General features: G+C 34.7%; 1 protein-coding gene across 1 annotated transcript in view; it reads left to right on the top strand.

Moving 5' to 3' along the window:
- HUWE1 (HECT, UBA and WWE domain containing E3 ubiquitin protein ligase 1) overlaps nucleotides 1-22832 on the top strand; it is a 1068888-nt gene that overhangs the window by 533739 nt on the left and 512317 nt on the right. Inside the window, exons 54-56 of the mRNA XM_090396304.1 lie at nucleotides 4585-4733; nucleotides 9193-9307; nucleotides 14946-15041. Of these exons, the coding sequence (XP_090252430.1) occupies nucleotides 4585-4733; nucleotides 9193-9307; nucleotides 14946-15041 (360 nt within the window). The remainder of the gene's footprint in view (nucleotides 1-4584; nucleotides 4734-9192; nucleotides 9308-14945; nucleotides 15042-22832) is intronic.

Genomic DNA, 22832 nt, shown 5'->3' with positions numbered 1-22832 from the left:
GAAGATTCCTTCAGATAAAAACACGAGCACAAAAATAAGTAGATTTGTTATTACATTAGAGCAAAAATTTGATATGAATGACATCAATGTGGTCATAGCAACTGTAAAATAGAATAAGATGTCAGAATGCCTGAATCTATGGTACCGAATGTTTTAAAATACATGGGAAATGAACAAAAACGGTAAAGTTGCATCATCTGCAACGTATTGTGTTGCAAACATCTACATGGAATTGAGTGTTACAATGATAGAAATAGAGTAGTTTTTAACTGTGGATCAATGATTGCAATCAAAAATGAATATGAATTCCCTTAGCAGAGTACCATTCAAAAAAAAAAGATTTAAATTTAAGAGTGAAAACAAATTTTGAAAGACAATAAAAATGTTTGTAAGCCTATCTTTTTTTTTTCCTTTCTATAACTACACTGACTTTGTTAACAGTAAATTTCAAGTATATTCATTTTTATCCTTTACTGTATAATAAATTTATAAAAGCTAATGTTTAAAATCAATTTAAATAGGAATCAATTAGCATATTTCACTTTTAATTATAATCTTGAATAATGTGACCATTTCATGGGATTCATTATCAGCTGGGTCAGAACCTACTTTTATCCAATAAAAACACTTCAGTAACTTGTTTCTGTTGTATCCCTCTTTTTTACTATTACCTAAACTTTGTAACCTACAGTCTTTCAGTCTATTCTCATTCACAAAAACACATCCCCCTTTTCATCTCCATTTGTTACTCTCACATTTTGGTAAGCCTTAACAAGTAATTTACAGCCATAATAAACTAACTTTGTAGCTTTATCCATTGTCCAAATCACCACCAGTATATTTAGATCATACTGCAAGATCTCAGTATCATTTATTAGCTATTACCTTTCCCACTTTTGCATCATTAGCGAACAACTATATAACCTTAAACAGTTGCATAATATTGTCAGTATCTAAAGATTCATCATTAAATTCCTAACACATCTCTTCAAGGGGTATACAGAATCTGATGATAGTACTACATAAACAGTTACATCAACAATTTTTCTCCAGATTAGCCTGTTATCTGTCACCATTCCAATATTATCAGATCTTATATTTTTATTTTCTAAGGCACAACATCGCATGAAGAGAAGTATGCTAAAAATAACCTTAAGAGATAGGAAGACAAATACCTGGATAAGATCTCAAACAGGTGTCGTCATGGATATTGTAAAATACATTAAACAGGCTAAGTGGAGATGGGCTGGCCATATTGCGATGCAGTGACGGGAGATGGACTAGAAAAACAACAGAGTGTAGACCAATGGATGGAGCAAGACAAAGTGGAAGACTGAGAAGAAGGTGGAGGGATGAACCGGAACAAATTGCGGGAGCGAGATGGATGGGAGAGTCAGAAAACCGACTGGTCTGGAAAATCATGAGGGAGACCTTTGTCCAGTAGTGGACAGAACCAAAAGGTTGAAGAAGGAGGCACTTTTTATTCTATCAATCCATGTAGATCTTGGTCTTTTTCCCCAAAGAACACTTGTTTAGCTAACCTTTTCTCTCCCGTTAAGTGTCCAACCACCTAAGAGTAGCTCTACTAACACATTCCTGAATGCTAACAATATCAAGGTCTTTCCTAATATCCTCATTTTTAATATGATACTACCATTTCGAGTTGTGGTTTTGAAAAATATTGTTGCTTACTCCTTGCCAAGACTCCCATAGCGTGTATTGCTTGCAAAAGATTAACATTTGTGCTTATCTTGTTTGCAGTTGTCGAACTAGTAAAATATTTCTTGATTTTCATTGTAATTCCATTTCCCAGTTGTTAAATTCAGATATCATCCATGTATTTTTGTTTGCATGATTTCCACACCGGCAAATTCTCTATTCTAATTCCTTTAATGCATCTAGGCCTGGCGCTTTCTCCAATAACTAACAACTTTTGTTTATCAGTTCGTGACATATTTGAACAGCATAAGACTGTTAACACTTTTCATAGATCCGAATTATCTAGCATATTTATTGAATTAGTTCAAGGATACGTTATGGTTGGCCAGTGAATTTAATGGTCATGTGAAATTGGTGATTTTTGACTGTTTTATTAGGGTTCCCCCCCCCAGAAAATTAGTGTTTTATAGTATATTAGTGTAGATTTTAGTGTATTTAATATTTTATGACATATTTTTATTAAGTTATTTCAGCAATAAATATAAGTTTAAAGTGGTACCAAAAATGACCATGAACAAGAAGGCTAGCCTTGCTAACAAGGTTACTGGAGTTGTGAAGGAGGTTATTGAAAATGAATTAACCTCCGAAAGAAACAATGCAGGGATTGCAAAAATTGAGAGGTGTATAAATGAGTATAGGGAGAAAATGAAAATTAAGCAGCAAAATAAGAAACCAAAAAAAAGCATTGAAATAGGTAAATCAGATAAGTGACATTGTCAGTAAAAAAAAAAAAAAAAAAAAGCTACTTGGTATGGTGACTCAAATAAAACATGCTATTGATGAGTGAGTTATAACTTTCTTTTCCTGAAGCAATTCAAAAACAGAAAAGAAAAGTAAACGAAATCATAATTGTGGTAGGTAGTACTAATGACTTAACTAGTGTTTAGTACAAGAGAAGGAGAACATGAAAGGGTTATTAGAAGAGGTAAGAGTGAGAAAGTGAAAATCATCAGTATTTTACTTAAATGTTATAAAAATTAGTTTAAAAGGAGGACTATGATGGCAAAAGATTCAATGCATTGACTGTGTAGAAGGAATGGATGGGAGTTTTTAAATGTTTTGAGTGAGTTTGAGGGAAGCTTGGATTTGTATAAGAGGAACAGCATACACCTGAATGTGTTTGATATCAGGAGTCTAGAAAAACGAATAACTGGTATCAAACCTAACACAGAGTCAGGGAAACTAAATTATAAAGGGAGGAATGGTGAGAATGTGAGTGTAAAAGTGGCAACTGTTAGGGATAGGCTTTGTCATGGAAATGTTGATGAGGAGAGAACAACTTTGACTGTGTTTGTCTGGTTTGGATCCATCAAATGTGTGCAGAAATCTGCATGAATAAGGCACTACAGAAGAATAGATCTGCAAGTTGCCAACTGTGTCTTGCAGACTGCAGACAAGAGCATACAAAAGAACATGCAGGTAGATTATTATGTCTGTACATGAATGCTAGGAGTATCAGAAACAAAGGGGTAGAGTTTGTTACCTTAGTCAATATTTTGGGACCTCAGATTGTAGGCATTAGTGAGACATGGCTGAGGTGTGAGGTGGAATCTAACAAGATCAGTTACATAGTGGGGTAGTGTTACAGACCTTGTTGATCAGTTGCCAGTGTTGAAGAAATGCATCACCCAAATAGACCAGATGAGCATGAAAAGAGTAATCATAATGGGAGACTTATCCAAATATTGATTGGGTAGCTGTAGAATCTCATGAGAAGAATAAAAATGCATTTATTGAGCTGTTGTGGCACAACTCTTTTGAGCAGCATGTGACAGAAGGAACTTGAGGTCAAAGAGTGTTAGAAGGCATTCAGTTAAAGATGTAACTATCCTACCTCCAGTTGGTGACAGTGATCATATGGTACTCACTTGGGAAATGACTAAGTTTATGAATGTTCCATTCAGAAAAGGTTACATACTGAGTTCAAGGAGTATACTAAGTTCAGTGGAATGGCATAGGTTGATGGATGAGAAGAATATTGACAGAGCAAGGGAAGCATTTAAACAATACTTAAATGATGCGATATCAGAGTGTATCTCAAATATTCAAAGAATAATAGGGTACGAGTTAAATGGATGTGTAATCTTAATAAAAAAGAGATTCGTAAGAAAAGGATGTGGACAAAATACTAAGTGCATAAGGATGATGTGCATTAAAAAAAATTATAAGCAGCAAGCTAGGATAGTTAAAACTGTTGTGCAGAAAGCAAAGTCTGAGCATGAAAAGAAACTGACTCTACATGCTAGACAACACTGATAAGATAGACAAGATTTTGGTATACAAATCCTGGGTGGGGAAGGGTATGCCTCTCTGGTCATTTCTGCATGTTGTATCACATGCATGATCAGAACTGCTTATATTAAGCTGTTCTATCATGCATGTAATTGAGGACTTATTTTTTTGTAATTGTTCTTACTGTTTCCTCTGTGGAGGGATAAGTTTACAGTTGAACCAGATTTGGTATACGCCTGAATTGGGGGATGGGGGTCTCCTTGGAAGGGTTGAGAAATGTTTTTAATTTCGTGGCAGTTTGAATGTACATTAATGTTTTTAAGATGCACTTAGAAAGGTTTTGACTATTGTTTGTAATTCAGTTTTTGGGAGAGTGCTGATGGCATCTATTTTTTTAATATAATGGTGGGACAAATCTGTGCATACGAATTATGTACATCCTTCAAGTATTTGAAATTAATGCACATCACACGCAAATAATCATATGCAGCATGCCTTGATAACTTTATAAGGTATTTTTTTAAACATATACATATATATATATATATATATATATATATGAATCTCACAAACAACTGATAAACAAGTTTAGCTCTTTATTTATTATTTTTTTTTTATTATATGAATATGTAGGTGATGAACATCATGAAAGCAGTGATTCAGACAGCAATTCCGAATCAGGCCACAGTCATAGCGAAGAAGATGAGGCAGAGCATGATGATGAAGATGAACACGAAGATGAAGAAGGTGATGATGAAGCAGAAGATGAAGAAGATGATGAGGTGTCAATTGTTTTTGTTTGCATGGCTTATTTTCTTATTACCCAGAGTTAAGCTCACTCACACTTATACCCAACCATGAGATTGATACCACAGCAAAATTTTTCTTTCTCTTAATTTACTATTTTTAAGATTCCCAGTTGCTGTTAAAAATAATAAATTTATTAAATAAAATTTAATATATAATGATAAAGGTTGATAAAGATTAACAGTAATATTTCCAGTTAATTACCCTTTCAACATAAAAAGACAAAAACAGAGAAGATTCATGTCAATAACAAACTGAAGATGTTATATTCAGGTAATAGCAATTAGAGATACTAAATACAAGGAATAGCTTCTTGAAGGGCATGCAGTATCAATTCGAGTGATGCAAGCAAAGCAAACACCAAAATGGAAAATTACACAAGATGTACTTGTGCCTGTCACAGGTCTAAGGAAGAATTGAAGAAATTTTTCAAATCATTAAGGATGGTAGTCTATAGATAAAAAAAAAAAAAAAAAAAAAAAAAAAAAAAGGAAAAGTTGGTCCTTGCTGAAGTACTAAACAGATGAGTAGAAATGATTACCTACACCTACCCAAACATTCACTGCCATTGGCTTAATAATCTGCTAATATATATGGAGAAAGATCACTGCCAAATAAGTGGCAAATTGATTGCAACTTATTCGGGTGTGATTTTTCTCTATATATCTATCCACTCTTCTATATGAGTAATCACGTATTACACTAGTGGCCAAAATTGTGGAAACCTTTTGTAAAAAGTATATTTTTGAGGGGTTTGATGACTCATAACATCATACCATAAAATTATATATTAATGGAAAGATAATTTAATCAAGAATGTAATGCAATGACTTTTATGAAGGATTTTTTATTAGAACAGCAGTTATAAAGAAGAAAAGTGAAACACAGAAAAATGAAATATACAAAAATTTTCGCAATGTGAGTTAATACTTAGTTGGGTAACCTTTAGTGTTAATTACTGCCTTACAATGCCTTCCCATGGAATGAACCAAGTTTTTTAGTTCTGCTGCTGTTCTAATGTGAAACTAAGATTAAATTATTGCTTCTATTAATTGGATTTTATTGGTGGGTTGCTTCTGACTAAGAAGCAACCCACCAATTTAGTCAGATTTCTTTAGTCAGATCCATAGATTTTCAATTGGGTTAAGGTTTGGGCAATTCCCAGGCCATTCAAGCAGTGGAATATGATAATCTTGAAACCACTTTTTGCACACAGCAGCAACATGACATGGAGCTGAATCCTGTTGAAATATAAATGCTTCATTATCTTGGAAAATATCACGTGCCGAAGGCTTCAGTTTGGGCTAAAGAATTTCATTTATGTATTTTTGGGCATTTATATTCCCATTAATCACATAAATTCTGCACACACCTTTTAATGTCATACAACCACAGATCATAACATTAAGTGGGTGTTTAAGTAGGTGTAATGCAATCAGGATGCAAATCTTCTCCTTACATATTTTTTTGCCATCACTACCAAAGAAGGAGATTTTGGTCTCATCACTCCAAATAACACTGTCCCATTGTTCTGCTGTCCAGTTAACATGGGTTTTAGCCCAGTTTAATCTTTTCAACCTTTGTTTAAGAGATAAAAATGGCTTTTTTCCATGGAATTATAGCATTTAGACCAAATTCCTGTGGTCTGCGCCAAACAGTCCTTGCACTCAACTTCACGTTGTATTGCGGCATTTCATCTTGTATACACCTAGATGATTTTCTTCTGTCACGTAGGCACAGTCTCTCAATTCTTCTATCATCACTTGCTGTTGTGCACCTTTTCCTGCCTTTATCAGTCTGGTTTTGTAGTGACTGAGTCTCCTTATACCTCTTCAAAAATTTAGAAATACCACCTTTGGTTAAGTTTCCACCGATTTTTCTTCTAATTTCTTCATAACTGTAGGCTTGTTCACTTAATAGTACTATTTTACATTGCTTTCTGGATGACCAATCAACTCTTTGCACCATTTCTTTAATTTTATTATGTTTTACAAGCTCACTAAATGAAAGAACACAAAAAAAAAAACAACCAACTTGATAGCAATCACATAATACACTGACAAATGTCCTCCTCTCAGCTCCAATACATGACATTAATAGCTGAATCCTACTGTGACCTTATTGACTCATTGCCAAAACAAGATGACACCTGATTGGCTCTCTAAACACTCATGCTCATTGGCTACATTCAAATGAAGGAAAGCTACTTCATATTAACCTAAGCAAGTTGTGCTTCTTTTTTCTGGTTATTTGGCTATAACTTTTCATAGAATACAGATAAGTGAACAAACTTTGTTGCCTTATATTCTTGATTAAATTATCTTTCCATTGATAATTCTATGGTATAACACCAAAAAAAAAGTGGTGTTATGAGCCATCAAACCTCAAAAATACACTTTTTCCAAAAGGTTTCCACAATTTTGGCCACTAGTGTACATCAGATATCACCTTCTCTTCCTTACTTGAATTTAATTCTGCAACAGTCAGTTGCAGAATCAAATTTTATTTAGAAAAAGAATGCACAATGAATCATTTCAATGAGTGTATTATATACAATCATTAACATCTGTTCTCCAAACTACTCAGTTCTCTTGCTTATGTTGTGTCTTTGAAACACATTCTGCAATTCCTTGTTTATACAGTTCAGTATCTTAATTGTAAGATTGTCTAAAAGATTTTCTTGATTACTTTTGTTTCAGATGTGATAAGTTTTCTGTTATCTTCTGTTGGTGTTGACCATATTTCACAACAATAGGTTAATATTGGTTGTATACAGCTTAAATTGAGGTTTTTTAATAATGCAAAATTGCAAAATATTGGTGATTGGCTTTCTCAGTTCTTTCCTCTATCTCATGATGTGTGTGTCACTGTAGCTATCCATTTACTCAGAGATATAACTATCAACAACCAAGTTGGATCAGCTAAGGGAGTGAACAAAAGTTGGGATATTCTCCAGCAGATACTCCTCATATACAAATTGCTGTCAAATGTGGTCATTATAAAGCAAGATATATCTATCCAATATGCATCCTCTAGATCAACAATCAGATCAACAAACACCTGGGAGGGGGAGATACTTCCAGAAAAGGAAGTGAAATATGTCACCCATCCACTTTTGCTTTGTAAATTCAATTATATTTATCTTTCCTAAACAAGGCAAGGATCTAGAAATTTCATCAAACTATCATCCATATTCTTTTACTAGCAGGTGCTCATAATCCTAGAAACAAATGAATATCATTTGTCATTTTTGGAGAGAAATAGTCTTTCGTAAAAATACAATCTGACACTTTGGTAAATATTGTTCAACAATCGATCATCTGGAATCATCAAGATATCTTCCTAAAACATGAATTTTTATAATATAACACTAAGATTTGAAGTATTAAATAACCTATGCTGCTTTGGTCTCAGCAGGACCTAAGAACCTTTTTTATCTAGCAATTTTTGTCTTGAGTGGAAACAACTCTTATATCCAAAATCAGGGAGGCCTGCAAATTCAGTTTTAAGTTGTCCTTTTCTTGTAGGCATGGTTAATTAACTCAATAACTGAACAGTTTCCTCAACTCTAAGTAATGTCATCCACATGGATGACTTTATCATGTTTCTCATTCAAGTAATATGAAAATCAAAGAAAGCTAGTAGCAAGCTATTAGCCATCTTTTTTCAAAATGGGTACTAATCAAAGAAAGATAGTAGAAAGCTATTAGCCATCTTTTTTCAAAATGGGTACTTGCAAATGGGTTCAGCAGAAAGAGAAGACTCCTATTGTGCCTTTTTGCTTCATGCATGGTTTATGCATTTTCTAGAACTCTCACTTTATCCCAGTTGCAATAGGAGGGTGCCCATGTTTTTGGGCTTATAGTTGCATGGTAATTGCTATGATTTACAATATGGCTGCTGGTAACCATCCACATGCAATTCAGCTCCAAACTTACAAACCAACCTTCCTCTCTCTCTCTCTCTCTCTCTCTCTCTCTCTCTGTTACTACAAGAGGAGATGGGATGAAGCTCTATTTTAATACCAGTTGCAATAGAAAATGTGTTTTTTGGCTTATAATTGTGTTGGTATGCCATGATTTGCATACACGGCAGATACAGTCACCATGAATACACAGTTTGGCTTCAACTTACCAAACCAGTCTCTCATTATGCACTGTCCTGTTATAGTTATATTTGTTTATAACTTTTTTTTTCTTCCCAAAGTGAAAAAAAAAATTCCTATGAATATCTTTCTTCTAGGAATATATTGTAATAAATTCTGAATTAATATAAATGTTTAATTTAAATTAATATTCTTTAATATTAGAAATTTATTTAATATTAGAAATTTTAATATAAGCTGTTGAAGTGGTAATAGGTAAATCCACCTATTTTTTGAATTCTCATAACTCAAAAATTGTCCTTTAATGCCATTAATTTTTTTGACATTAGGGCTCTCACTTCGATCTTGGTGATGATTATCAGGACCTTGAAAATGCCCTGTTTCGAATTCAAGATAGAGATGATAGCCTTTTTTTCCAGCTAGAAGAAGTGTTTCCATCTTCTGGTAAGAATCTTATTTGGCAAGCTCACTCTTGCAGTTGTAACTTTTTTCCTAATTAGTTAGGAAATTTCACTAGCAAGTTCCACTAGAATTGATTATTATTCTAGTCCTTACATGTTTATTTTACTAGTTACTGTATTGGGCTAAGGTTCCCCCTTCCACCACATTTTTATAATTTTTTTTTTTTTATTGTCCAGAAACCCTGTTTTAGAGACAAACATGGAACTTTTTCAAACCACTTTAGTCCTCTAATAAGCAGAGCAGTGCTCTTATGCTGAGCCATGAAATTCATCTCCCACTTAAAGCTAATCACAAGCATGCATGCCTGTAGTGGCATTTCAAACCTGCAGTCGTATGGCTGGAAAGCAGATAGGCAAGTAATCCAGCTGAGGGAATGGATGCTTATGATTGTCTGTGAAAATACTAATGGTGGGGGTGGACAGTAGTGCCGTTGGTGTAGATGATGCAGTTGATTGTAGTTGGTGGATGCTAGATAATAAAGCAGTGGGTGCCAGCCTAGCATCCACTGCTTTAATATCGTTTTTGTTCTAAGTATTTATCAGAACTTTCCAGTCCCCCCCCCTCATATGTTTTTTGTTATTTGCTAAAAGACAATATAACAAGGGATATGACAACAGTTATATTACATGTTTAGAAAATTTTTCACTTTTTTAGTTATTTGTTACATATGAACCTAATTCTTAGTACTCAGCAAGACTTTATGGCATAACTTGTATATTTTAACAAAGAAGGGAAAAAAATCATGGGTTGAAGCTCTGTAAACTTCGATTGATAAGAACAGGCTAGGCTTAACATCTAATTAGATACTAAGCCTAACCTGTGTATATGTTAAGCTACTACTTAGATATTGAACAGGTAAGGAGGGAATAAATTGGGACAAATATGTAGAACTCATATCTCTGTTGTTCATTCTTTCTATCATCCGTTTTAGGTAGTTGTCTCTAAGCATCTTAAGGAACTTTTTAATCATATCTCCATCATCATCAATTTCCAGACATGTACCCTCAAGGGGTGTACAGGATATTATAGTACTACATGAAAAATTTACATCATTACTAACTTACTATCTACAATTTTCCTCCAAATCAGTCTGTTACTTGTCAAGACTCCAACATTATCAGATCTTATATTTCTATCGTCTAAGGCACTTTGTACCGTATCGATCCACCTACATCTTGGTTTTCCTCTAAGTTGTTTTCCTGCCAACCTGCCAGAGAACACTTGTTTTGCTAATCTTTCCTCGCCCATTCTGTTTAAGTGACCATAACACCTGAGATTAGCTCTGCTAACGCATTCCTGGATGCTGACAATGTCAAGTTCTTTCCTAATATCCTCGTTTTTAATATGATATTGCCATTGAGGCCATCTAATTCATGCCTCTAATCTTTCTCAGGACTCTCATATCTGCGGTCTCTAGTCTTTGGTCAAGTGTTTTACTTCTCACCCAGCTCTCAGATCCATAAGTTAAAACTGGTTTGAACACTGTCTTGTGTACCACTAATTTAGTGTTCCGACTAATTTCTCTCTTATTCTATATGAATTTATTCAATTGACTTCCTACCATACCAGCTTTGTTGATTCTGTTGTCTATTTCCATATTTAATTTACCATCTTCAATAAAAATCGTGCCTAAGTACCTGAAATGTTTTACTTGTTCCACAGGTTCTCCGTTCACAATGCAGTTGACATTTTCAATGATTCTGCCTATTTTCATTGTCTTTGTCTTTTTAATGCTGACCTTCATACCATATCTATTATTACATTTATTCAATTTAGTCAGGGAATCTTGCAAACTTGTAGCGGATTTATTTAGAAGTATAACATTATCTGCATAAAGCAAAGAGCTGAAGTTAACATCTCCAATTTTGATATCCTGTTTAATACAAGTTTCCTTCATAATGTGATCCATATAGATAATGAATAACAGAGGGGATAATGTACGTCCTTGACTCACACCAGATTTCACATTAAATCATCTTCCTGTACTTCAATTCTAACTGCTGACTTACAATTCAAATAAAAGCCAAGTACTGCTTAGGCACGATTTTTAAACTGCTTTCTCAACAAATAGTTGAGAAAACATTTGTTCGTCGATCTGGAAAAGGCACATGACAAGGTGCCAAGAGAGAAGCTATTCATTGACACCATATAACGTATTGAATAGCTTCTCTCTTGGCACCTTGTCATGTGCCTTTTCCCAAACAACAAAACAAATGCTTTCTCAACTATTTGTCATAAAGTTAATATCTGATCTTGACAGCCTCTATTTAGCCTGAATAAAGCATGTGATTCACCAGGCTTGTGATTCCACAATTCTTCTCAACCGTTTCTCAAGTATACTAGCATAAATCTTACCAGGAACACTCAGTAGGAAAATACCTATGTAATTCACGCATTCAGTTTTCTTTCCCTTTTTATATATGGGTACATTGAGAACTCTACACCAATCATTGGGAATTCGTCCCCTCTGTCCAGGCCTTAGGAACTATGCAGTGCAGCCACTGTAAGACTTTTATACCTCCATACTTCAGCATTTATGGTCGAATATCTACTCCTGCTGCCTCTCCACATTTCAAGCATTTGATAGCTTTTTCTACTTCAAGTATGGATATGTATTCATGACCATATGCCTGTTGAGTGTTTTTTACCACTGTGCTGTCATCACTGTTTGTTTCATTTACCAGTTTTTCAAAGATTACTCCATACTTCAAGGATATCTTTTTCTCTCATTTTAATGTCACTTTTATCATCTCTAACCCCTTTTACAGCACTCTTTTCTTTTTTTCTAAGCTTCTTCAACAACTTCCAGAATATCTTATCACCTTCTTGATATTTATTTTCTATGTTCTTGCCAAAGTCCTCCCATGACTTTGTTTAGCTAGTTTTACAGTGTTTAGCTTTCTTACATTTGTCTCTGTATTTTGCAAGAGCACAAGCTGATATTTGCCAGGAACTTTTGATATGCTTTCTTCTTTTCCTTCACTGCCTCTAACTTCCTGTGTCCACCATGGAGTTCTAATTTTTCTATCCTTACAGACAACTTCACCACATGCCTCTCTAGCTGAATCAATCAGGGCTTTCTTCAAGGCATGCCTCTGAATATCCAAGGTTTGATTCCTGTTCTCAAACTCTTTCATTTTTTCTTGAATAATCTTTTTGTATTTTAGTCTACAGTTCACATCTGAGAGCTACTCAACTTTTCTTCCCTTTAAAACTTTCTTACATGTTATTCTTTTCAATATGAAATTCAATTTTATCCTGCTCAAGACTAAATAGTGATCACTTCCAATTTCAAATCCTCTGTACACTCTGGTGTCCTGCACCAGGGAGAAAACATCACTATCAACAATAACATAGTCTATGAGACTTTTCTTATTCCTTGCCTCTTCTCTCCATGTGAATTTATGCACATTTTTATGTTGGAACATGGTGTTAGTAATAACCAGTCCATGTCCTGAGCAGAAATCCATCAGATATTTGCCATTATTATTAGCTTTGTTCTTTCTCCAAATTTTCCCCAAATATTTTTTGTATGTCTAACAATCTTTTCCCACTCTGCTATTTAGATCCCCAACAAGGACCAAGTTTTCCTTTTTCATTGTGTCAGTTGCTTTTTCTAAAGCATCAAAAAATTCTTCCACTTCTACCATAGTAGAACCTTCCATGGGACCATAGACATAAATAAGTCTCATTGTCCAATTCCCCATTCTGATATATGCCCACATCACTCTACTTGAGACAGCCTGCCATTCAAGAAGCTTAACCTCGTATTTTGTGTTGAATACTCTGTCTACTCCTTTTCTTTGATTGTTATTGCCTGAATATAACATTTTGTATATATTGCTCAGAAAGATCTCACCAGTTTTTGTCTGTTTTGTTTGTCACCCCTATTATGTCGATCTGGTACTTATCTAATTCCTGCGCTAGCTCCATTTCTTTGCCATTCAGGCTTCTTATGTTGATAATACTGATCTTTAACTCTGGTGATGTTGATTTGGAGGTGTGCTTTCAGATTTGTTCCAGTAGCTGACTTTTTGTTGTTCGCTTAAAACTATGGGGCCCTTGGGAGACAACCCAGCCAGCATGAAATTTTTTCATGTTGTACCATCATTTTATAATTTGGTTTAAGCCAATAAGAATTACAATTTGGTCAGCTAAATCCCAAATTGCCAGCCCATCCTCATTAGTTCAGTATCCAGGTAGATACCCAACAGGGTGCACCATGAGAAGGCGAGGATTCAACATTAGGTTAGAAGCCCTATTCGGTTCTCTGCATTCCTTCAAAGATGATGTGGAGGTCTCCTCCTCTCAGAAGCCAATAAGATTACAATTTGGTCGGCTTAATCCCAAATTGCCAGCCCATCCTCATTCGTTCAGTATTCAGGCAGATACCCAACAGGGTGCACAATGAGAAGGTGAGGATTACGTTAGCTCAGAAGACCTGGTCGGTTCTTCGCGTTCCTTTAAAGGCTATGTGGAGGGCTCCTCTCAGTTATACAGCTTTGACCCTTAAGCACCCGAATCAGATCATGATGATTAATTTTGTTTTGCCTGCCTATCTTATCTACTTTGGCTTGTTTCATCATGGAAACAAAGACTTGACAAAAGTGTTGAAGGGCTTATAGTTGCATGGTAATTGCTATGATGTACAACATAGCTCCTGGTAACCATGCACATGCAATTCAGCTTCAAACTTAAGAACCAACCTTCCACACTCTCTCTCTCTTGAGTAGGATGTGGAATAAATGCACAAAAATCCCACAATCTATCTATGCAGGGCTATATGCTATGAAACTGCGATTGGGTGTGAGATCTACATTCTGTAGAAAAAGATCATCACAGTTGCCAGGAGGAGACCAAAGGAACACTAGTTGTGAATGGTCTGAGGTCTAGGGGAATGATGATTAAATTCTCGTAGGAAAGTTATCTCTTGTACTTTCTTGACATTTTTATTTCAGCTTCTCTTTCACTTTGGACTGTAAAGTTAATGAATGGGAAGTAATTTATTTTTGATTATCTGTCTAGAAAGTACACCTTACATATTGAATGGCCACATTTTTTTTTATTATAAATATAAAATAAAAGTTTAAAAAAAATTGTATTCAAACATAAAAGTTACTGTTATTTTGTCTGGCCATCATCTTGTAATTATTCAGTAAAAAGACTTGAAATATAAAAATATAATGCAAGTGTTTAATCCGTTTACTATCTGCTTAAAATTGAATATCTACTCTGCACATTTCTTAATCTCACTTGTGTGGGCTCTGAAGCCCAGCCTAAATATATTAAAGAATGTGTTTCACAATCATTATGATTAACCGTCGCATTACCTCAAAGTAGGTGATCTGACAACTAATCATAATGATTATGAAACTTAAATGAAATATTTTGTAAAATACAGATCTTAAGATCTAAGAAAATAATGTATTTTAAGATCTACAGATCTTAAAATGCATTATTTACTGTTGTAATACTGTAGTTATATGGCATCACATCATAGATGTGCTAGAAACTGTGTATACAAGGATCCAGTGAAACTTAATAGAAATTGATCTTAAAATTATATTTCACTGTTAATGAATTAATATCTCTAGCTGATACCTTATTTTAACATTTTCAGGGGGATCATCTATAGTATTTGGTGGATCTGATGGCATCCGCACATTTCAGATTCCTGTTGTTCAGGATGATGCTGCTAATGGTTCTGAAACTACTGGTAAGAATGTTAGGATTTTTTGTATCCTTTGAATTACATAAACATTGAACTGGCTCAGAAATTTTTATGGACATTTGGGAATGCTTCAGAATTCAGCATTACATCATAAAAGTGCCAATTATTATTGATATTTTGTACCATTGCATATACATATCTGTATGGCATGCAGCTCAGAGTATAGTGACTACATTCAGGTGGAATCTATGGAGATAATGTGTATAGGAAACACACCACTGATCCAAAGATGACTCATCTGAATGAGTCAGAGGAAGCATGAAGTACTAACTTTCCTCATTTTCTAAGATATCAAAACCTTGTATAATCTCTTGCCTTCTTACTGTATAACTTTATAATCTCTTAAAGATGTCTGTCATCTACTCATTGTAGAAATAGTCTATTTCCAACCATTCCCAGAGGCTCTAAACTTTAGCTTATGTATAAATCTGGCCTTGCATGGTGGTTTGGAGAAAAGGTAAGGGCAAAAACACTAAGAGAGATATAGTACAGTGGTATCTCGCTAATCCAAACCTCTTTAGTCCGAACCCTCCAGTAATCCGAACTGTGGTTTGAAAGAAAAAAAAGTTTTATTTATTATGTATTGTTATTTTGTGTACTATTATTTTTATTTAATAATTATTATTTGTTTTATTATTATCACAATAACTACGGTGATACACAAAAAGAGGAAATTCAAAACGTGCATAATTTGGTTAAAAATATAAATCCAGATCTCGAAGTTTCACAAACAGATGTTACGGAATGGATTACAGGTAAAACCGAAAGTGAATTCGAAATCAAATCAGATACTGAAATTATAAATATGACTACAGAATGAATTAGAAGATGATGACGATAAAGAACTTGAAGAAAAAAAAGTATAACATGAAGAGGCAGTTGAGAGTTTTAATGTGTGCAGAATGGGCTAAGCTTATGTACCATAAGTAATGATACCCCATTCCACAAAATTTTATTGCTAATGCAGCTCCGAGAAGTAGTATTAATTTGCTGAAAAAAGTTTAGCTGTTTTCAGCAAAAGAAAATAAGTGACTTTTTTTTAAGAAATAAAAAAAAACTTTTTGTGTGTGTTGTGCACAAGAAAGTGATATTTTTTATGCAAATTAAGTTATGTACTGAACTATGCAAGTTTATTAAATCAGAATCCTCAACAATACAGGTACATTGACAAACTAAATTTATTACTAAAATAAACTTGTGTACTGTATTATTTTTTAAGTTTTACATTACAGTACAGTAGCTTTTTTTTCTATCAGTTGCTTCATTTATTTACAGAATTAAATCGATGTACCATTAGAATCTGATTATATTTGTCTTGAACGCTAGTTATTGTTGTCTCTTGGTGGAAATTCGCTAATCCGAACGAGCACGGTTTTTATTAGTTCGGATTAGAGAGATACCACTGTATTGAATATGGAAAGAATAGGAAAGCAGGACAAATGATATGGCTATCACTAGTCATTGTGAAGGCCTGCCCTCCACCATGAACAGGTACCACATCCAAGTAAGAATAGTGCAACAGGTTTATTTCTAGGTCATGCAGAATAAACAAGGAGTCGCCCCAACACCAAGGCAACTCCTTGGTTACAGTGTTAGCATTGATTTCAAGGATAACACACTTGTGAGTGGTGTGATGAATATCAAGTGTTCTGAAATTTAAAAGCCCATCAAATCAGTGAAATCTCAACCTCTATTCACCATTTCAAAATACTAGAAATTAGGAGAAAGCAGTAAAGTCTTGGCTCTGTCAAAAGTGATTTTTCCAGCATCCAGTAGTGCGGCCTTCTGTCAGAAGGCTGCACTGCACTACTTTTTTTTCCCCTCTGAGGGATGGGAAATTGGTACACTAGATATCTTTAATATTTGTTAGTATATATCTGTGTTATAGACCACAGTCAAAAATAGAGGATGCTGACTAACCAGCTTTACAGTTGTTCCACATACACAATCAAGTAGGTGGGGCAGCCTGAAAATGACTTTCACTAGAATTTGCTTAGATTAACCTTCTATCTCTCTTTTAATAATAAAAAAAAAATATATCAGATTACTCTTTTAGATCATCTGTGTTTTATGAGTATGTATATTATTTTTTCTGAAACTGCAGAAATTTAGTTTCATATAATCATATTATGTTCCTTTCTGAATAATATTACAGTTCAGATACGTAAATTTTATCTCTTGCACTATAGTAACTATTAGTACTACAATGCTATCCATTATTCTGTAGTGCAATATTGATGGTTCAGTGTTACCAACCAGTTGCATTATATTTTTCAGCTGGTGTTAATCTGAACAACAATTTATTTATAATACCCTTCAGGTTTTATATATTATCAAACATTCCCTTGACTATTATTAAATTACCTCCCCCATTAGAATATAATAAATTTAGTTTAATCATTTATCCAAGTGTGAGCAAAGTTTGCGCCTGAAAATAATATCTTCAGGACTGGGGTAAGGTGATACAACACCAGGGCAACTCCTTGCAAAGGTGGAGCAAGCTACCAACCCTCCTATCTCGGTATCTCCCATAATGCAAAACACATCTCCTTGCGGATATATCTAATGTTATGCATTAAGGGAAGGGCCACTACCCAGGCTAGTTTTGACTTTTATTGAGGTCTCTTCAGTGGGAGCCAGGCTCAAGTGGAGATACCAGCCAGAAGCATTAGCAAGGTTATCTCTACCTATAGGAGTTGCGAATGTTGAACCACCTTACCCCAGTCCTGAAGATACTTTCAGGCGCAAACTTTGTTTGCTCACACTTGGATAAAGGATTAAACTAAATTTATTAAAAAGGTGGCACACCATTTTTTATAACTAAATTTATTATACCCCCCCCTCCCCCCTTGAATTCTTTGCAGCATAGCATTTCACACTGAGGGATATAGAAAAGTTTATACTTTAAGGTGTTTATTCAGTGCAGCTGTGCTGTGAAAAATTGTTAACTGACTAAATCATTTGCTGCTAAGTGGAACAAGCATTAAATTGCAGATGAGGGCTGAGACAAAATAACAGGACACAGTAATACATGAATGTACCATCTACTTTTCCTTCCAGTGCCTACTTTGGCCAGATCCTTACTGAAATGGAGTAACTGTACTGTTGAGTGGCATCTTCCACAGTTGCTTGTTCAGCACATGAAAGAAATTGCTATTGTTCAACTATTTCTATGCAGACAGAAAGCTCATCACAGGAGGCCAGTTATTCATACGATACCTATCATGTCTCTCCTTAAACTTGTTCATTGAGAAGCACTCACAACACCTCTGACAACCCATTCACCACCTTTCAAGCAAAATATCTGGTCCTAACCAGATAGATCAGGACTGGGCTACATGTGTATAGGGGCTAATAACTTCAGATCAATTGCCTTAATATCCCATAGTGTCTAGTCTGGGTAGAAGTCATGCTTCTACCTAGACTAGAAACATGACTTCTTCATTACTTCAAACTAGGTATTCAGGATCTAGCTCTCATTTATGAGACCTCAATAAATGTCAAAAACTAGTCCAGGTAGTGTACCTTCCTATAATGCGTAGCACTATACTCATCCCTAAGGCTGTGTGCTTTGCATTATGAGATAGGCAATTGATGTGAAGTCAATAGCCTCTATATACAAGTAGTCCAGTCATGAAGAAGCTTCATGCACAAACTGTTTGCTTACACTTTGTTAAATGATTAAAACAAGTATATAATTTCTTTATATCAATACTATATAGTCCTAAGATTCTTATTCACTTTCCATGGGCAGTCCATTTTCTCTTCCTGCCCTGCCTTGTACTGAAAAAAGTCGTCAATGTCAATCCTATAAAACCCATTTAATAACTTATATGCTTGTCACATCTCCTCTCTAATAACTAGGGTTTGAAGCCCTCGAACCATCAATTTATCCTTGTATGGAGCATTTTATAGACCTTCCATAATCTGTTATTCTCCTGTATCTCCACTTCTACCCATGAAACTTACGTGACCAGATCTGTAAGCAATAGTCCTGATGTGACCTTATAAAGGGGAACAGTAACCTCCTTAAACCATATTATTAATGTGTTCTCCTCATCTGTCCTCTGGAACAGCCTTCCACATGAAGTATTCCCAAACAATTACAACCGGGCAGGGGGATTCTTAGTCCTCATCTGCACCCCACACAGTACTGATAGGCTTATAGGTCTGTTGACCTCTTGTGTGTGAGATCAATAAATAAAAATAATCTGATGTACCGTTTTGGTTGTCTTTGCAAATGCTCTCATATTTAACTATTTATTTTGTCTTATTGACTTGCTGCCCTTTAAGAAATAAACCATCTATCATGTAAGAGATTCTGTAATTATTTGAGACATATAAAGTCTTCCATTTTATAGATGAGTACTGTGAAAGATGTAGCACATTCATCCAGAATTTGATTTTCTGATCAGGACCTTTAAATTATGTAGTCCATTATGCATTTATAAAAACTTTTCTACTTAGAGGTTTAATCCTTTCTGGTCATATATCATTAATTCCAGTTGTGTTTTCCACATTTCAACATGTAAAAGAGGCATGTGGTGAGGTGCCTGAAAGGATAGAAAAATCAGAACTCCATGGTAGACACAGGAAGTAAAGATACAGTGAATGAAAAGATGAAAGCATATCAAAAGTACCTGGCAAATAAGTCTTGTGTTCTCAGAGAATATAGAGACAAATGTAAGAAAGCTAAACACTGTGTAAAACTAGCTAAACAAAAGTCATGGGAAGACTGGTAAGAACATAGGAAATAAATATATCAAGAAGGTGGCAAGATATTCTGGAATATAATAGATTTAGTTTAATCCTTTATCCCAGTGAGAGCAAACAAAGTTTGCGCCTGAAAATATCTTCAGGACTAAATATAGTGTTGTACTATCTTATCCAGTAAGTAGTGCAACACCAAGGCAACTCGTGGCAAAGGTGGAGCAAGCTACCAGGCACTTCTAACCCAGTATCTCCCATAATGCAAAACACATTTCCTATGTGGATATGTATACTGTTATGCATTAAAGGGATTGGCCATCTACCCAGACTAGTTTCGACCTTTATTGAGGTCTCTTCAGTGGGAGCCAGGCCCAGACAAAAAAAAAAAAAAAAAAGGTGATAAACCTTTTGGCAACTCCCATAGGCACAGATGACTTGCTACTGCTTCTGCCTGGTATCTCCAGCTCTGGGCCTGGCTCCCACTGAAGAGACCTCAATAAAGGTCGAAACTAGTCTGGGTAGATGGCCAATCCCTTTAATGCATAACAGTATACATATCCACATAGGAAATGTGTTTTGCATTATGGGAGATACTGGGTTAGAAGTGCCTGGTAGCTTGCTCCACCTTTGCCACGAGTTGCCTTGGTGTTGCACTACTTACTGGATAAGATAGTACAACACTATATTTAGTCCTGAAGATATTTTCAGGCGCAAACTTTGTTTGCTCTCACTGGGATAAAGGATTAAACTAAATCTATTATAGTCTAACCTAGTGATAAATAAATTTTCAAGATATTCTGGAAGTTGTTGAAGAAGCTCAGAAATGGAGGAAAGAGTGCTGTATACAAGGAATTAGAGATGAGAAAAGGTGACATGAAAACTGGAGAAAAAGATATCTTTGAAATGGAGTAATTACTTTGAAAAATTGCTAAATGAAACAATCAAATATAGCATAGTGATTAAAAAAAAAAAAAAAAAAAAAAACTGATTAGGCATGGAATCAGGAATGCATATCCATACTTGAAGTAGAAAAAGCCATCAAAAGCCTGAAATATGGAAAGGTGGCTGGAGTAGATGATCTTCAACAGAAATGCTTAAGTATGGAAGTATAAACATTACAGTGGCTGCCCTGCATAGTCTAGAAGACTTGGACAGACGGACGAATTCCGGGTATAATTGGAGTAGAGCTCTCATAGTACCCATTTATAAAAAGGAAATAAAACTGAATGTGAGAATTACAAAGATGTTTCTCTACTGAGTGTTCCTGGTAAGATTTATGCACGTATACTTGAGAAATGGTTGAGAAGGAAAGCTTGGTGAAGAATAAGCTGGATTCAGACCAAATAGAGGCTGTCAGGATCAGATTTTTAGTTTATGACAAACAGATGAGAAATCATGGGAATATAACAAAGATCTCTATTTAAGTTTTGGAGATCTGGAAAAGGCATATGACAAGGTGCCAAGAGAGAAGGTATATAAAATACTATAGTTGTATGGTGTCAGTAGGGCTTCTTTAATTGAGTTGTAAGTCAGCAGTTAGAATTGAAGGTAGTACAAGTTTAAATGTTAAATCTGGTATCAGACAAGGATATACACTATCCTCTCTGTTATTCATTATCTATATGGATCACATTATGAAGGAATGTGGTAGTAAACCTGATATCAAAATTGGAGGTGTTAATGTTAGCTCTTTGCTTTATGTGGATGGCAATATACTGCTAAAAGTCTGAAAGATTCCCTGACTTAATTCAATAGCTATTGTAATAGATATGGTATGAAGGTCAGCAATAACAAGAGAAAGACGATAAATTGGCAGGAGCATTGAAAATATCAAATGTAGTGAATGGTGTACCTATAGAACAAGTAAAACATTTCTGCTACTTGGGCACTATTTTTAGTGATAATGGTAAATTAAATATGGAAATAATCAACAAAGCAAGTGGTATAGTAAGAAGTCAACTGAATAAATTTATATGGAATAAGAGAGAAATTTGTCAAAACTCTAAATTAGTTGTATACAAGACAGTGTTCAAACCATTTTAACTTATGGGTCTGAGAACTGGGTTAGAAATAAAATACTTGACCAAAGACTACAGACCACGGGTATGAAAGTCCTGTGAAAGATTAGGGACATGAACAGATGGCATCAATAGCAATAATGAATGAGGATATTATGAAAGAATTTAAAATTGTTAGCAGGAATGGCAGCAGATCTAATCTCTGCTAACACATTCCTGATATGGTCACTTAAACAGAATAGGAGAAGAAAATTTAGCAAAACAAATTTTCTCTGCCAGGTTTGCAGGAAAAACACCCAGATGAAGACCAAGATGTATGAGGATTGATACAGCAAAAAGTGCCTTCGAAGATAGAAAAATATAAGATCTGATAATGTTGTAGTCTTGATAGTTAACAGATTGATTCGGAGGAAAATTGTATATAGGAAGTCAGTAATGATGTAAAGTTTTCATGTAGTACTCTCCTATCTTGTATGCTCCTTGAAGTTACATGTCAGGAATTTGATGACTTGTTGTCCTTTAAGAATCAAACCAGCTAATATGCAAGAAATTCCCACATCTATTTTATTTTCCATTTTATACATGAGTATACAATGAAAGCTTGACTGCATTCATCCAGAATTTTGACTTTCTGATCAGGATCTTTAAATTATGTAGTGCATTATGTATTTATAAAAACTTTTATACCTAGATGTTTAAGCCTTTCTGGTCATATATCAACTCCAGCTGTGTTTTCTGTATTTCAGGGTTTTTGTTTTTAATAGCTTATAGAAGTTCTGATTGTTTAGATTGGTAAATGAAGACATATACAGAGGTATCAAAGAGAAAGGAATCTGTGTGTCATTAAGCATGTGGTTAAAGTAAGCTTGAAAATAAGCTGGGGGGATAACTCCATGGCTGTAATATAATAATTGGAAGAGAAAATATCACCAGTGCATGTGAACTATTGAAGAAATATTTATTATTAGCAGGATCAGTTGTAGACTTCAAGTGAAGAAGATAACATATTTTAGTGTAAATTGGATGACTATGGAAATCAAACAGGAAC

The sequence above is a fragment of the Typopeltis vanoorti genome, chromosome 1 (assembly GCF_054136105.1).
Source record: "Typopeltis vanoorti isolate ZY-2024b chromosome 1, IOZ_Tvanoo_1.0, whole genome shotgun sequence".
In the NCBI taxonomy this organism is placed as follows: domain Eukaryota; kingdom Metazoa; phylum Arthropoda; class Arachnida; order Uropygi; family Thelyphonidae; genus Typopeltis; species Typopeltis vanoorti.
The sequence above is the reverse complement of the archived record's forward strand: the minus strand, read 5'-3'. Positions and strand labels throughout refer to the sequence as shown.